Here is a 17804-nt window from a genome sequence, read left to right as displayed (position 1 = left end):
GAGATGCTCTGTGGAAGGTATTAAGAATATATGGTGTGGGAGGCAAGTTGTTAGAAGCAGTGAAAAGTTTTTATCGAGGATGTAAGGCATGTGTACATGTAGGAAGAGAGGAAAGTGATTGGTTCTCAGTGAATGTAGGTTTGCGGCAGGGGTGTGTGATGTCTCCATGGTTGTTTAATTTGTTTATGGATGGGGTTGTTAGGGAGGTGAATGCAAGAGTTTTGGAAAGAGGGGCAAGTATGAAGTCTGTTGTGGATGAGAGAGCTTGGGAAGTGAGTCAGTTGTTGTTTGCTGATGATACAGCGCTGGTGGCTGATTCATGTAAGAAACTGCAGAAGCTGGTGACTGAGTTTGGTAATGTGTGTGAAAGAAGAAAGTTAAGAGTAAATGTGAATAAGAGCAAGGTTATTAGGTACAGTAGGGTTGAGGGTCAAGTCAATGGGAAGTAAGTTTGAATGGAGAAAAACTGGAGGAAGTAAAGTGTTTTAGATATCTGGGAGTGGATCTGGCAGCGGATGGAACCATGGAAGCGGAAGTGGATCATAGGGTAGGGTAGGGGGCGAAAATCCTGGGAGCCTTGAAGAATGTGTGGAAGTCGAGAACATTATCTCGGAAAGCAAAAATGGGTATGTTTGAAGGAATAGTGGTTCCAACAATGTTGTATGTTTGCGAGGTGTGGGCTATGGATAGAGTTGTGCACAGGAGGATGGATGTGCTGGAAATGAGATGTTTGAGGACAATATGTGGTGTGAGGTGGTTTGATCGAGTAAGTAACGTAAGGGTAAGAGAGATGTGTGGAAATAAAAAGAGCGTGGTTGAGAGTTCAGAAGAGGGTGTTTTGAAATGGTTTGGGCACATGGAGAGAATGAGTGAGGAAAGATTGACCAAGAGGATATACGTGTCGGAGGTGGAGGGAACGAGGAGAAGTGGGAGACCAAATTGGAGGTGGAAAGATGGAGTGAAAAAGATTTTGTGTGATGGGGGCCTGAACATGCAGGAGGGTGAAAGGAGGGCAAGGAATAGAGTGAATTGGATCGATGTGGTATACCAGGGTTGACGTGCTGTCAGTGGATTGAATCAGGGCATGTGAAGTGTCTGGGGTAAACCATGGAAAGCTGTGTAGGTATGTATATTTGCGTGTGTGGACGTATGTATATACATGTGTATGGGAGTGGGTTGGGCCATTTCTTTCGTCTGTTTCCTTGCGCTACCTCGCAAACGCGGGAGACAGTGACAAAGCAAAAAAAAAATAAAAAAGATTGGTAAATGTTAGTTGCAAAGGTTTGAAATTATGTGAGGATGATTTTAAAACTGGAAATGAATAACTCATACAGAAGTCTGTCTGTACATATAAGAATATAATTTCATTTTTATGCCAAGCAGTATTGTGTTGGATTTTGATAAAAGTAAGTTTTGTGACTCACTCATTTGTTGCTTAGCAAAGCAGTATTAACAGTATACATACCTTACCTCACATTTTTCTAGGAGACCCTTCTGTGGGGCTCCCGGATTGCTGAGGAAGCCAACCGCATCCACTAGGTGGGACCACAGGTTATAAGACATGGTGATGTTATTTATATATGTCTGTGGGGTGAACATAGGGCAGTTGAGAGGAGTAAGTGTTCTCTTCAGTTTGGAAGTTGCCTCATGGGACCTATATGCTCCCATTGTTCCACTTTGTAGCTGTTGCATATAATGCATAAAACTATAGTTTTCTATCCACAGCTAGATGCCACAGACCTTTCTCAAGCTCTCCAACCATATCATATGCCTTGGTTCAGCTTATTGAGAGCACATCGTACCCTGTATACCACATCATTCTAATTTGCTCTATCTATTGCACACCTCACACCCTCGTGCATGTTCAGTCCTTGAATCTTCTGAGCATCTTTTGCTTGATCCTTCTACCTCTTCCTTGGTTTTCCCTTTTCCTTGTTTCCTTCACACCTGATGTGCATGCCCTATCTCTTAATTATCCTTTCTCTATGTCCAAAGTCTTTAGGTTATCATCTATAGCTCTCTCATACATTTTACCACTACACCTCTCTCTTACCCATATCATTTCTTATTCAATCAACCCCCCCCCCCCCCACACACACACACACACACACACACACACACACACACACACACACACACACACACAAGGCATAATTGCCCTCAGACATTTCATTTCCAACACATCCACCCTCTTCATTATATATTTTTTTAGGGCCCATGCCTCATAACCATACACTGCCAGAGGAACTGCTATACCATCAAACATACCCATCTTTGCCCGTATGAGAGTCGACTCTCTTTCCACACATACCTCAATGTTCCCAGGACCTTTACCCCCTCACCCTCATGGCTTACTTTAGCTCCCTTATTCCATTTGCTGCCATATCCACTCCAGGTGTTCTCTATTCTGACTGATGTTCTAAATAACCTGTCTCTTTTCACTGTTAAACCTATTAATCTTGCATAATTTCACATTACTCTTAGCATTCTCTTTCTAGACATACACTCCTAAACTCAGACACCAGCTTCTGCAGTTTCTCACACAAATCTGCCATCAGCACTGTCTTCAGCAAACAGTAACTGAAACTTCCCAGGGCTCTCTTTCCCTAACAGACTGCATATCAGCTCCTCTCTTCAAGCCCCTTGCATTAACCTCACACACCACCCAATTAAAAAAGAATGCAATGGTGACATCACACACCCTTAATACAGACCCACCCTCACCTGGAAGCACTCACCTTTCTTTCACCAACACACATGCTTTACTCGCTTATAAAATTCTCTTCACTGCTTCTAGCAGCTTTCCTCCCACACCATATATTTGCAACATATTCCACAGAGCATCAGATGCTTTCTCCAGATCCATAAAGACCACATACAAGTCCTTCTGTTTCTCTTAATTCTTTTTTTTGCTCATAATCTTCAAAGCAAACTCCTGATCCTTGCATCCTTTACCACTCTAGAAGCCACATTGTCCCTCCCCAATCTGAAACACTGTACATGCCACCACCTGCTCAGTCACAACTCCCCCATCCAACTCAGCAGGTAGATTTAACAAACTTATACGTTTTGAATATTCACTTCTCTCTCTAATGCCTTTACACACTAGCATTATACTGGCCTTCCAACTTTTCCAAAGAAATTTAATTGCAATCCCATCCACTGCAGCTGCTCTTCTACACTTCATCTTTTGCAAGGCTTTCACCACCTCTTCCCTTTTCACCAAACCACTTTCCATGACTCTTACTTTGCATACCCCCACATCATAAACATCCCACATCTTTCAACCTGTCATCGAACATATTTACAGACCCTTCCTCTAAATGTTAATTCCATCTCTTTTATGTCTGCATATACCACTTCCTCATTAGCTCCCTTTACTGCTGTTCCCATGTGTTTTCATAATTTTTTTCACAATGTTAACCCCCTTCCATTTTTTATTATCACTGAAGTTTTCTGATACTTTCTCCTTCTCATGTCTTTTGCCCTCTTTTTTTTCAGCCCCTGTACCTTCCTCTTGACTTCCTGCAGCTTTGTCTTGTCAACGCATCTCCAAAGAATTCTTCAATCGCTTATTTAACCCCAGATTGACACTAATGCAGCATACACTCTCCATTCACCTTAAATGGACAGTCCCCCACTGAGCAAAATACCAACCAATGTATGCATTACATACAACTTACACATGACAAACTCCTCACATCAGTAACATCAGCTCAAAAGTAGTGCCCAAACATAATACCCACAAACACAAACTGGCACCAGATTTGAGCAAGAGAACATCAACTTCCCAAACAAACAATTCTTTTGCTCCACTTTAAACTACAGTTCACCTGCCTGGTCATACACCCTTTCTAAAGCAAATAAGAGATATTTACAAACCATGCAATATAGTCCACTCAAAACAGTCACTGGCTTTTTTAGCAGCCTTAAACACTCAACACTTTCACAATGAAATAAAGATCCTCCCAGTGCAGTACCACCTCAACATACTCAGCACTCAGTTCTGTGCAACATCACTAGACCTCTCTTACCCAAACCACTCTATAACTAACCACCAACCTCCAAGTATAAAGGAAAAGATTACCCTTGCCCACACTTCAGTAACCTCTTGTCATAAGTCTCCCACCCACAACAAATATAACGTACAAAACTCATGCACTCTGAAATAACCTGACATGCAGTAAACAACCATCCTCCCCACTCAGCCTTAAACTCTATCATACCAGACAAAAACCCATCTAAAACTACACTTCCAAGACAAATATTAGCCTCACTCTTATGCTTATGCTTTGGACATCATGCATCACTGTAACACTACATGTACAGTTTCAGCATATCCTAAGACCTTTCATGCTCACAGTACAAATACTATAAAGAAGACTTGGAGCACCTGGTACTCAAATGCCCTGTGCTCTCTGCTACAGATACACATACAACACTAAAACATTTTATGACCTTCTGTTTCAGTGATCAAAAGATGGAACAGAAAAATAAGCCAAGTAGGAGTGCTCCTCTTCCTCAAAGGCTCAGGCTGGGAATTTTGAATATGTGTGGATGTAAGCAAGATAAGAAAGGAGAGATAGGTAGTATGTTTAAGGAAAGGAACCCAAATGATCTGGCTGTGAATGAAACAACTCATGGGCAAGGGGGAGGAACGGTTTGGGAATGGCTGAGGGTAAAGTCATCAGCTGGTGTGAGGGCGAGACTTAAGGAAGGGGTTGCATTGCTGCTGAAGTAAGAGTTGTAGAAATGCGTGAAAGAATGTAAGGAAGTGAACTTTAGACTGAAATGGGGAAAATGAACGTGGATTATGACATTAGTGATTATGTACTTATCCTTGAGAAAAATTATGAAGGGAGGTGATTGTTTTGGGAGCAGCTGTGTTACTGTGCTAGCAGTTGTAATGAAAGAGATTGGCTGTTAATGATGGGTGATTTTGAGATGAAAGTGAGAAATGTGACATTTGAGGTTATAATTGGAGTCATGAGGTACCTGATATCATGCATAAATGAGTGGTGAACAGCTTGTGGTATTGTTTGCTGAAAAAGAGGAACATGCATATGTAAGTGAGTAGGAAGGATGGGCACCAGGCATTATTGGATTACTTACTGATTAATAAACATACAAAAGAGAGACTCATGGATGATGAATGTGCTGAGAGAGGCAGCTGGTGGGATGTCTGATCATTGCTTGTTGGAAGGCAGTGGTAAGGATTTGTAGAAATTTTCAGATAATAGGAAACTATGAGAGAGAAGAGGGAGGTGCAATTAAGTGAGCTTAGAAAAGAGATTATGTGTCAAAAATACCAGGAGAGTGAGTGTAGAATAGCAAAGGTGAGATTAAGTGAAGTTTGGGAAGTGGGTGAGGAATGGAGTGGTAGGTTGATTAAGTAATGTTGGTGAAAGAGAAATGGGAGGTGTATGTATATGGTACAGGGAAGGAGTGCAAATGATTGTAGGATGTACAAGAGAAAGCATAAGGAAGTCGAGAGGAAGAAAAATAAGGCAGATGAGAGTTAGGGTGGGCAAGTATCTTCAAACTTCAGAGTGAGTAAGATATTTTGGAAGGATATTAATTGTATGAGAAAAACAAGAATGAATGAAGCAAAAGGGGAAATGTTAAAAGGCATTGATGAGGTGAAGAGATGTGTGATAATTATTATGGACTATTGAATTTGTTTGATGATAGGATGGCAGACTAGGGTGATTGGGTTGGTGAGGTATGCAAGGTGAGAGAGTCATGGCAGGTGGTTTAGTGGAGAGAGAAAAGGTGGTGAGAGCCTTTTGCAGGATGAAAAGTGGATGGTTTTGCAGGATGGATGTCTGCATGAATCATGGCTAGGTGCCTGAGGATTGGCAGAATGCACGTATATTGGCACTGTATAAAAGAAAGGGGAACAAAAGTGAGTGTTCAAATTATAGAGGTATGAAAGTTTCTTTATTGTACCTGGCTACTTATGTGAAAGGATGGTGCAACCATAGAGAATCAAAATGGGAAGGAACATAGTGATTTCAGGAGTGATAGATGACGTGTGGATCATGTGTTTGCCTTCATGAATGTGTGAAAAATGCCCCATAGAAACAGAAGGATTTATATGTGGAGATAGCATATCATAAGGTTTATAGAGATATTTTGTGGAAAGTGTTACGATTGTGTGGTGTTGGAGGAAAGCTACTAAAAGCAGTGAGTTTTCATCAAGAGAGTAAGGCATATGTGAAAATAAGTAGAGAAGAGAGTGAGTGGTTCCAGGTGAAGGTGGGTCTGCAGCAGGTGTTTGTGATTCACCATTGCTTTTTAATTTGTTTATGGATGGGGTGGTAAGGTAGGTAGATGCAGAGGTTTTGGAGAGAGGGACAGTATGCAGTCTATAGGGGGTGAGGGATCCTAGGAAGCGAGTCAGTAATTGTTTGCTGATGTCATGGCACTGATGGCAGATTCAAGTGAGAAACTGCAGTATTTGGTCTCTGAGTTTGGGAGAGTGTCTAAATGAAGAAAGTTGATAGTAAATGTGAATTGAAGGCAACAAGAAAAGACTGAAGGAGAAATATAAAGTGAAAAATTTAGAAATGACTGATTTAAGAGAAGCTGAAGAGTTGATGCTCTTGCCTTGCTGATCTGTAAACACATTGAAAAAAAAATAAAGCATGACAGCTTGAAAGTTCATTGTTCAGTGTTCATGTTATACGTACTACATGTTTTATACAAAGTATTGGAAAAATGTGGACTTTTGTATGGAATGCATCCAATTTTGTATGTACACACACATATATTACTCGTTATTTTTAGGCTGTTCATTAGAACCTGGTTTTAAGCTATTTATTTTTATCTTGGTGGTTTAAACTTTCAAGAAAGATAGGTCTCAGATTTTCTAGGTACAGTATTGATCGTAAAGATCTTTAATAAAGAAAGGTCAAGAGATGTAGAATGTAGAACTCCCCTACATACTGTACAAATAGGTAACTACAGTATTTAGTTTGATTGTACAGTTCATCAGATGGAGTGGTTACTGGGCTGTGCCTGTTCAAGGTTATATCATGAATGAAAAGCACCTTTGGTGAGCCTGTATGATTGGGAGTACAGTCTCCTGAAAGAATTTTTCACTTTGAAAAGAGTCCACATTTTCCAGCTACTAGAAGTAATGCAGCTTGGTCTGCAGTATCCTCTGGAAGGATGTCCTGGGTAATTCCAGGACTCTTTCTTGAAATGAGGACCTGGGATAATTATGAATATGAATGAATGAATCTAGTGGATTACTTTGAAAATTGCAGTAACTTTAAGACAATTCCTGTGAATTGGGACTTCATTGGTTAATTCAGGTGTAACATATGATCATAAGTTTATAAAGGAAGTCTAATGTGTTTTCCCCAATAGTGGTAGTTCTGAATAGGATATAGAATATGTATATTTCAGTCTTGGGCAGTTTGTCTGCTGCAGATGATTTTTTGAAAAATACTACTGAGAATGTTGATTCGTTTCTAGGGATAAGTTAATCTTAGAAATTAGAAATCAGTTACCATGCAGTAAAAATATATAGATAGCTTGGTTTGATTGTAAGACTGTAAACCTAGTTGAGCAATTTTTCCATCATGGAAATATTTGTATTCTATTCTGTCAGGAGATATGGGGTCCTCTCTCCTCTTTAAAGGTGCTTCAACTTGCTGTTTTTCTACTTATAAGTGTAAAAGCTCTGTAAAGTTCTGTGGGGCCTGGATGTGGAAAGGGAGCTGTGGTTTTGGGCATTATTACATGACAGCTAGAGACTGAGTGTGAACGAACGGGGCCTTTGTTGTCTTTTCCTAGCGCTACCTCGCACACATGAGGGGGTAGGGGGATGTTATTCTGTGTGTGGCGAGGTGGCGATGGGAATAAATAAAGGCAGACTATGAATTATGTACATGTGTATATATGTATATGTCTGTGTGTGTATATATATGTGTACATTGAGATGTATAGGTATGTATATTTGCATGTGTGGATGTGTATGTATATACATGTGTGTGGGGGTGGGTTAGGCCATTTGTTTCGTCTGTTTCCTTGCGCTACCTCGCGAACGCAGGAGACAGCGACAAAGCAAAGAAAAAAAATAAGTGTAAATAACACCAGTGTATGTATCTGATTTAGTAAAGGCATCTCCTAGGGTTTAAAAGAAAATTTATGAACAAAAAACAAGTACTTAGACTGAAACAAGATTGTTGGTGAGGTAACCCTTCATGATGCTCTATGATATAATTATGGTTATTATTTTGTCATATTGATACTCTGAAGGGAAGGTAACCTTTGAGGTATCATGTGTACTTTGGAGCATATTGTTTGCAATGGAGAATGGAATTGTTATTCAGTTTTGGTGCTTGATGTCACATCACACATATGGATCTCTTTTGCATATTTAGGTGACGACACAATGCTGGGTGACCAGTCATATCGCTACCTAACAGTTGATGAGATGAAGTCACTTGGTGATGATTCTCTCCCCATTGATGTCACCAAGGATGAGAAGATGGACGTGTCTTTCATCAGCAACTCAATGGCAGGTGAGTTCTGAATTCTCCATTTGCTATGTAAGTCATTAAAACATGTTTATGCGTCCAACCAACTGTCTTGTTTGACTCAAAAATGAACCCAAAAGTAAAAAGATTACTTTATGTCCAGAGCACATATTGGTACACGTTGTCACGTATGTTTTTGATTGGACAGGTGATCTCATTACTGTTGTTCTTTTGGGTGCCAGGCAGTTGACTTGCAATGGAATATTATTACTCACCTTACCAATGACAAGTGTTACAATATTATTACAATAGATAAAGTAATTAACTGGTATAATTTTGAAGGTAAACACATCAAATGACAAATATTTCATAATATTAAAATAGAAAACAAATTCTATCATCTGTGTACACTTCAAAAATAGGAATTCAAAAGAAAGGTGAGATGTAAGAAATTTTCCCAAGAGATGTTTTTCTGATGAATGAAAGAGCTCTAGTTCTGATGAAAAAATGCCAGCTCAGGCATTGACAAGCTACTCTTCTAAGTGAAATGCCTTCAGTATACCAATAAGTATCCTTGAGGGGGCAATGCCAAAATAGCAGTCCTAAGTAAAGAAAAAGGACAATTTCTAAACCTCCTTGGCCATATGGTGGTAGCAAATCTAATGCTTCTTCTATTGCCCTCTCAAGGAGAGCCTCTAGAAGGGGTATCATGTGGATGCTGTTTCTTCTTAGGGGTGCTGCTTTGTTGCTCCTTTATGGGAAAATCCTTCAGGCAAGTGTGAAAAAGTGCCCACCAAGTGCCTCCAAGAGCCAGAAGTTGCCAGCTTAATCTCTGGAGTGAGGTAGTAAAAGATCAAGGAAACCTGTACAAACTTAGTTCAAAAACCAGCTGGTTGTGAGCTATGTAGGAAGAATAAGTCCTTGGATGATGAAGTAGGAGATTCATCACACTCATTTTCTGTGTTTCATGGTTATGATCCTAAGTTAGTAAACTCATCAGAAATCAAAACCAGACCCTGATCAAACTCCTTGGGATAAGGATTTTCTAATTTTTCAAAATATTGATTTTTTCGTTGATAATATTGTACAGGGGGAACTCTAGGAGGAATATGGTCCCATTTGAAAGTTCTTGGAGTCTGGTTAAATTGAACATTCCCCAAAATCATTTACCTGCAAGAAACCAAGTGACTTTGACCTTCCACCTGGTGACAGGGCTGAAGGAGGGTCTGGCATTATTGTAAAATCATAATTCAATCATGGTGTGGTTTCTCTGAGAACTACAATACTGTCAGTAGCTTTAAGAGTAAATTTGAAACCTGAAATTACTGTTTGATCCAGTAGGAGAGTTTATACACACTGATATTGAAGATCAACTAAATGAACTAACAAACCTTATTCTTTTGTTCAATGACTTCACTGTACACAGCCCTTTATGGGACAGAGAATGTAATAACAAAGATGTGAGAGGAAGATGAAATTAAAACTTTCAAAATTTGATGTTAAGGTAGTATTTTCAATGATGGTAACTTCCTTGCCATAATTTATGCACTGTTATCTACTTTTCAGTTTGTTTTAGTGATTTTTTGTAATTCTATCGGGAAATTTGCTTCAAGTCCTTCATGTTATCACTCACATTTCAATCCTGCTGAGTAGAGCTGAAAATTCTACACCAAAATCCCTTAAAGATTATACGGTAGCATTATACAGCTAGTAAGTTATATGATGAGAAGTGATTGAATGCAGAATAAGTGAAGAGCAAGGGGGTTGTAGGAAAGATAGGGGATGTTTGGATCAGATTTTTGTAGTAAAGATGACTTTGGAAAAGTATTTAGCTAAAGGTAAGAAGTTGTATGTAGCTTTTATGGATCTGGAGAAAGTGTATGAGTGGAATGCTTTGTGGGATGTGTTAAGGTTATATGGTATAGGGGGAAAACTGTTGGATGGTAGAATTCTTTCTCCCCTACCTGAGTTTGGAAAAGTGTGTGAAAAAAGAAAGTTGAGGGTAAATGTGAATAAGAGCAAGGTTATTAGGTTCAGTAGGATTAAGGGACAAGTTAATATGTAAGTTTGAATGGAGAAAAATTGGAGGAAGAAAAGCGTTTTAGATATCTGGGAGTGGACTCAGCAGCGGAGGGAACCATGGAAGTGGAACTGAGTCACAGGGTGGGGGAGGGGGTGAAGGTTCTGGGAGCAATGGAGAATGTGTGGAAGGAGAGAACGTTTTCTCGGAGAGCAAGAATGGGTATATTTGAAGGAATAGTAGTTCCAACAATAATGTATGGTTGTGAGGCATGGGTTTTAGATGGGGTTGTATGGAGGAGGGAGGAAATGATGGAAGTGAAATGTTTGAGGACAATACATGGTGTGAGGTGGTTTGATCAAGTAAGTAATGAAAGAGTAAGAGAGATGCATGGAAATATAACGAGTGTGGTTGAGAGAGCAGAGGAGGAGGATGTATTGAAATGGTTTTGACATGTGGAGAGAATGAGTGAAGAAAGATTGACAAAGAGGATATATGTGTCAGAGATGGAGGGAATAAGGAGAAGCGGGAGGCCAAACTGGAGGTGGAAGGATGGAGCGAAAAAGATTTTGAGTGATCCGGGCCTGAACATACAGGAGGATGAGAGGCCTTGCAGGGAACAGAGTGAATAGGATTGATGTGGTATACCAGGGTCGACATGCTGTCAATAGACTGCAACCAGGGCATGTGAAATGTTTGGGGTAAACCATGGAAATAAAATCCCCTGCAATACTATCCAAACCCACCACCTTGCCAGATTTCATCTTCCACAAAGCTTCCACTACCTCTTCTGTCTTAACCAAACCACTTTCCCTGACCCTCTCACTTCGCACACCACCCCGACCAAAACACCCTATATCTGCCACTCTATCATCAAACACATTTAACAAACCTTCAAAGTACTTACTCCATCTCCTTTTCACTTCATCACTACCTGTTATTACTTCCCCTCTTGCCCCCTTCACCAATGTTCCCATTTTGTTCTCTTGCCTTGTAAAGTTATTTGCCTCCTTCCAAAACATCTTTTTTATTCTTCTTAAAAATAATGATACTCTCTCGCCTCAACTCTCACACACCCTAGCCTTAGACTGGTACCTATTTATTGACCAACCTTTTAGAGGTGGATGAACAGCTGGGTTGGCTGTAAACCAACTGCTGCAACCAGGATTCTAATTTATGTGCTCAACCCTGGGTGGCCCATGAATGTGTCATGACCAGGAACAGTTACTGCTACACCATGGAAGTCTGTAATTACCACACTTACATTTAGTGTCCTTATTTTCTTGTTTCAGTTAGTGTAAAGATCTCAAAGTGCTTTCCTGTAGTAGTAAGATTAAAAGCAGTATAATGAGCACACAAATAGATTTTATCCTGGGAATACTTTGTAAATACACTTGTAAATACACTCAGAGGAACACTTCTATACATCAGTTTTCAGTACGTTTCCTCAGTGCCTTTAGGTTAGCCACTCACAATATTTGTTAATTGGATATCCTTTACTTGCACAGTATTTTAAACTTTTGTTTTGCTGAGATTGGCAGCACTGATATGGAAACTCATATCTTCCCATCCCATTGTTATTGGAAATCTTAGGAACTGCCCAGACTAACATCCAGTATTCATAATATTTAGGAGCTCTCCAGAATCTTAGATTAAGCTTCACTGATTCCAGGAAGCACCTCTCCACACTTGTGGTTACTATTTGGGTTATGGGTAAAGTTTTACGCTCACGTTGCCCTATCTCGCAACCTTTTATACATACATAACATGTCTGAATTGTGTGTGTGTGTTTTTGTGAGCAGGCCTGTGGTAGAGATATCTTGGGCTCTTGCTTGATGGAGGGCAAAGGATTATTGGAGAAAAGTTGGGGGGGGGGGGTCCCATGGGCAAATTCAGTTATACACTTATAAATGTATATGAAAGAAATACATACAAAGAATGTGTTCAGTGTTTATGAATAAAATACATATCAGTATAAAGAATATATACAAACAAACTTAACTTTTATGGCAGTGGTGTGGCATGAACATTGATGCACAAATGCCTGGCAGAGGCAGTGGATGGGTGATGGTGGAAAGCGTAGGTACAGCGAGTGATGGTAAGCCTTGTGATGCAGATTCTCTAAACTGCACTTCATTATATATTGTTACTCTTTGCACATATTTACATTTACATATTATTATTCACTTAGAGTTACATACAAATACATTTTTACACACCAGAATTCCCTCCAATTAATGGTAGTTAGGTAAATAGCACTTACACTGACCATGGCAAGGTGTATCAGCCATAAAAATGTCAAAATTTTGGTGGGCTTAAAAGAAAAATTGTGAACATTAGATTTTCTGTGGTGCCCCCTGACACTGGCCACAAAGTCCACATACAGTGATTCCTGGCTTTTAAGAGTTAGATAACAAATCCAGAATGTGTTGTCTTAGAAATATGAAATGGATGATTAACGTTCATGATATAGGGTAGTGATTTGAAGCTTCATAATATTCATGTCATGTCAATGAATAGTAAGTTCTTATTGACTGGTTGAGTTCCCCTTGTTTTTAGGACACACGTGTCTATTTGCCAGTCAGATTTCTTTGTGCCTTTATTAGTTTTTTTTTTTATTTTCTAGAATCAAGTTTTCCCCATTTTTTTTCTTGTAGCTCCACCAGTGGCTCCAGCAGATCAGTTGAGTCCACAACATCTAAAGGAACAACAGTATGTCCAGTTCACAGCTCACTATCCATCTGACAATGTAGATGTGGCCAAAACTCCCATTCTTGCAGGGTAAGTTAATTGCTTACTTTTGTGTCTGCTTTACAGTCTGGGGTGCAGTTACAGTACAGCATATGCTTTGCTAGCTTAATATAAAATTTTTCACATACTTTTATGTTAATAGATAGAGTTGTGCTTGTTGGCACTTTCATATTAGTTTTCATTTTGGTTAGGGACATTATTACGTGAATAGAAGTAGTTGGTAGAAGCCTCTGTAAACACTGAGCTAGAGTTACCCTGTGTCAGTTTCTTGTTAAGGGTGAGGCATTACAGGCTAAGAAGCAGGACTGGAATTCACCAGTCATAGAGACATTTTTGCCATGGTCACCCCTTGAGGGAGTTCCAGGAGGGAACCATCATCAGAGATATAGATAGATAAGAATTTATGTGTGTATATTTTCTTAGAAAAAACGTTTGTGAGGTATCATGAATAGTTTCATTGTGATAGAAAAACATTTGTGAGGTATTGCAAACAATTTCATTGTGATCTAATCATCGGCATTCTTTTTTTTTTTAATCAGAGGCAAGTGCTTAGCTAGTAGAATTTTAATGGAAGACCTCTTAATATAGGCTTCTACTTCAGAGGCTACTTTAATGATGTGCAGTTCTTTGGCAAAGGACCCCTTACATATGTACAAATTGACTATTTCCATTGAACTTGTAAAATCTCCCAAGAATGAATGTTAATTGAACCCCAAAATTTCTTAGACCTACCTATCAGATCAGGATTTATAATTAACCTCACAAGAACCTGATGCTTCTTTGTGGACATTTATTCCTTTAACCCTTTAAAATGAGTGTCTGCCACTCAGCTGATGCCTCAGTGTGTAACTGGTAATGTGAGAGAGGAGTTAGTTGTGTATAGCAAGGGTGGAGAAAGGAGCAGAAAGTGAGTGGAGTCTTGAAGTTTCTATGCAATTTTTGAAACTGAAAATTCTGTCTAAGGTAATGGGCGTTAGAGTTGATTGTGTACTGATATTGTATGATAAATGTTGTGGATAAGGTGTCCAGAGAATAGAACAAGTGAGTAACTGATGTAAAGAGAGTAAACAAGGTTATCCAAAAATTATTATAAAGCTTGTGAATACCTAACACTCATCTTTGTGCTAAACTTCACCTGCACACTACCTGCATCACTGAAAAAGCATTAAATGGTACTGGGAAATGGTGACTGAGGGCATGAGTGATGTGTAGCAAGAGTTAAGAGGCCTACTGGGACATGTGATTTGGTTTATGAATGTTAAACTAGGCATGCACTTTAAAACACTGGCATGGAAATCTTGTCTTGTGTGATGGATGTCATAGTTGACTGTAAATGATCAAATGATTTATGTTGCAGTTTAAAAATTAACAGAAATGTAGTAAGGGATGTTAACTGGCAGATTTTATACTTTAAGTTTTGTTTTGCTAAAAATTTTATTTAAACCCTTTTATTCTTTTTTTCATGTATGACACGGTGTTCTCTACAAGTGAAAATTAAGACTAGGTTATTCGCTTGATTTTGAATAAAATGTAGGTTATAAATATTATTTACTGATACTGTAAATTCAGAATTTGCATTTTATTCATAGTTTTTATTGTAAGATCAGGAATAAAGATACAATATCATATGCAGATATTTCACATTGCACTTGCTTAATGTTACTGCACCCTCAGACATCATATTTCTTCACCATTCTTACTTATTTTGTCATACTTCTCGCTTTTGTAGGGGCCTTATCACCAAGCAGAATATTTGTATTTTTTTTTTACTTTCCAGTCATCCAAGTGGAGATAGGATCTAAGGACCAAACTAGAAAAATGAGTCATTCAATTTTGTTTTTCACTTTTGAAACAACCCTGAGATAATTCATCTATGACTTTTGAAATATGATGAACAAGATGTTGACATGTGAAAATCAAGATGTGTAGATTTAAGGCAGTTGTTATCTCTCAAGGTTTATGTTCTTTTTCTATATCATGAGTCTCCCAGTTGCAGTTGAAATGCATTTACAGGAACAGGTAAACATTCCAAATTTCTAGTGGCTTGGGACAAAGGAGAGTTTGAATTTTGGAAAAATTTGAACGCAATTCTTATTGATAGGTTCTGACCGAGTGGATGAATTCATAATTCATAATTATTGGAGAAAATGTATGAAATGAATGGGGGTTGTACCTTCTACTGATCATTATTAATGATGTTCACTTTAGAACATTCAAGTTTAAAATGATACATAACCATATTATGATATATTTTGTTATATTCTTCATACGCACAATCGCCACTGGAAAGAGAAAAGAATAGAGAGGACTTTCCCGTGGTGATTGTGCATATACCCCTTCACAGTGAAGTGAAGGTTCTGGATATTCTTCATATATTTTTCTACACAGTTCTTTTCAGAAGGTTCTTTCTGAATGATTGAATTAATAATCTTTACATTTTTAGATAAATGGAAGAGAAAATAGACAAGGAAGATGTGTCCATATTGGTAAGATATCTTCACCAAAACATTCTCACTACAAGTTTCTTTTATTTTTCAAAAGGGAAGTTGAGGACTTATTGCTGTTTTTGGTTGACTACTCTTTATGTTTTTTCAGTTCATCAGAGAAATTGTTTTTTACTACTGTAATATTTCAGCATTTAAGATGTATTTTCTTGTTTGGGAGACCAGTCTGATGATAGCATTAGGGCACAATAATTTTGTTTTTCGTTTGACATCAAATCTTTTCCTGCACGATGTTATATCAGACATTGTTATACATTCTCATTTAAATGCCACTTAGGAAAATTGGATGGTATACAGTATGTTATTCTGTTATATATCAGTTCTCTTCAGACTTTTTGTCATATCAAAATAGAATTCTTACCAACATAGCGCTACATGCCTTTGCTTACAAACATTCAACATAAAGTTGATTAAGTGATATGGTAAATTTTACTTTTCAGATTTTCTTTTGTATGCAGTTCTTTTTTAGGTTCATACCTAAGAAAGTTAAGAGTAAATGTGAATAAGAGCAAGGTTATTAGGTACAGTAGGGTTGAGGGTCAAGTCAATTGGGAGGTGAGTTTGAATGGAGAAAAACTGGAGGAAGTGAAGTGTTTTAGATATCTGGGAGTGGATCTGGCAGCGGATGGAACCATGGAAGCGGAAGTGGATCATAGGGTGGGGGAGGGGGCGAAAATTCTGGGGGCCTTGAAGAATGTGTGGAAGTCGAGAACATTATCTCGGAAAGCAAAAATGGGTATGTTTGAAGGAATAGTGGTTCCAACAATGTTGTATGGTTGCGAGGCGTGGGCTATGGATAGAGTTGTGCGCAGGAGGATGGATGTGCTGGAAATGAGATGTTTGAGGACAATGTGTGGTGTGAGGTGGTTTGATCGAGTGAGTAACGTAAGGGTAAGAGAGATGTGTGGAAATAAAAAGAGCGTGGTTGAGAGAGCAGAAGAGGGTGTTTTGAAGTGGTTTGGGCACATGGAGAGGATGAGTGAGGAAAGATTGACCAAGAGGATATATGTGTCGGAGGTGGAGGGAACAAGGAGAAGAGGGAGACCAAATTGGAGGGGGAAAGATGGAGTGAAAAAGATTTTGTGTGATCGGGGCCTGAACATGCAGGAGGGTGAAAGGAGGGCAAGGAACAGAGTGAATTGGAGCGATGTGGTATACCGGGGCTGACGTGCTGTCAGTGGATTGAATCAAGGCATGTGAAGCGTCTGGGATAAACCATGGAAAGCTGTGTAGGTATGTATATTTGCGTGTGTGGACGTATGTATATACATGTGTATGGGGGTGGGTTGGGCCATTTCTTTCGTCTGTTTCCTTGCGCTACCTCGCAAATGCGGGAGACGGCGACAAAGTATGAAAAAAAAAAAAAAAAACCTAGTGTATGAATTGATAATTACCTACATTACCAAAATATTTATTGGAGAAAATATGGGAAATAGACGGAGCTTGTACCTTCTACTGATCGCTAGTGGTGGTGTTCAATTCAGTGCATTTAAGATGCAGTATATGAAATTACATTTTCATATAGTTTTCTTTAAGATTGTCTTTTGAAGGCGCTTACCTGATGAACGATATGATGTTCATACTCATGTTAAAGAATGTTAGAGAAAATAGTTGGGAAGAAATCTATTACAGTACACTCCCACCACAGTTTTTTCATTTCTCTCTGGTTAAGTTGAAAACAGTATCTTGTGTTTCTTAGTTGTTTTATGGTTAAGTTGAAAACAGTATCTTGTGTTTCATAGTTGTTTTATTATTCTTATATGATGTTCTTTTACTTCATAAGGAAGTTTTTTCTTTTTTACTACTTTACTATTTTGCTGCAGCCACCTCCTATGACAGGGGTTCCTGAAGAGAATGGGCATCAGATATATAGATGAATTTGCTAATTTTGTATGAAAGATGTATTTTTGTGTTTGGGAGACCAATTTGGTAAGACAATTAAGGGAAAATGATTTTTTTTTATCTTTTATTGCCTACAAATATTTTTTTCAATCATTATTTTACAAACTTATTTAAGCATGACTTTGGCAATTTTGATGG

The 17804-nt window shown here is 38.7% G+C and overlaps 1 protein-coding gene across 39 annotated transcripts in view; it reads left to right on the top strand.

Moving 5' to 3' along the window:
- The window catches only part of LOC139748583 (uncharacterized), a 978916-nt gene that overhangs the window by 454585 nt on the left and 506527 nt on the right, over positions 1 to 17804 (top strand). For all 39 annotated transcript variants that reach the window (XM_071661646.1, XM_071661679.1, XM_071661676.1 and 36 more), the window contains 2 exons: positions 8394 to 8534; positions 13167 to 13290. In XM_071661646.1, the coding sequence (XP_071517747.1) occupies positions 8394 to 8534; positions 13167 to 13290 (265 nt within the window). The remainder of the gene's footprint in view (positions 1 to 8393; positions 8535 to 13166; positions 13291 to 17804) is intronic.

Source organism: Panulirus ornatus, chromosome 5 (assembly GCF_036320965.1).
Source record: "Panulirus ornatus isolate Po-2019 chromosome 5, ASM3632096v1, whole genome shotgun sequence".
In the NCBI taxonomy this organism is placed as follows: Eukaryota; Metazoa; Arthropoda; class Malacostraca; order Decapoda; family Palinuridae; genus Panulirus; species Panulirus ornatus.
This window is presented reverse-complemented; position numbering and strand designations above follow the sequence as displayed.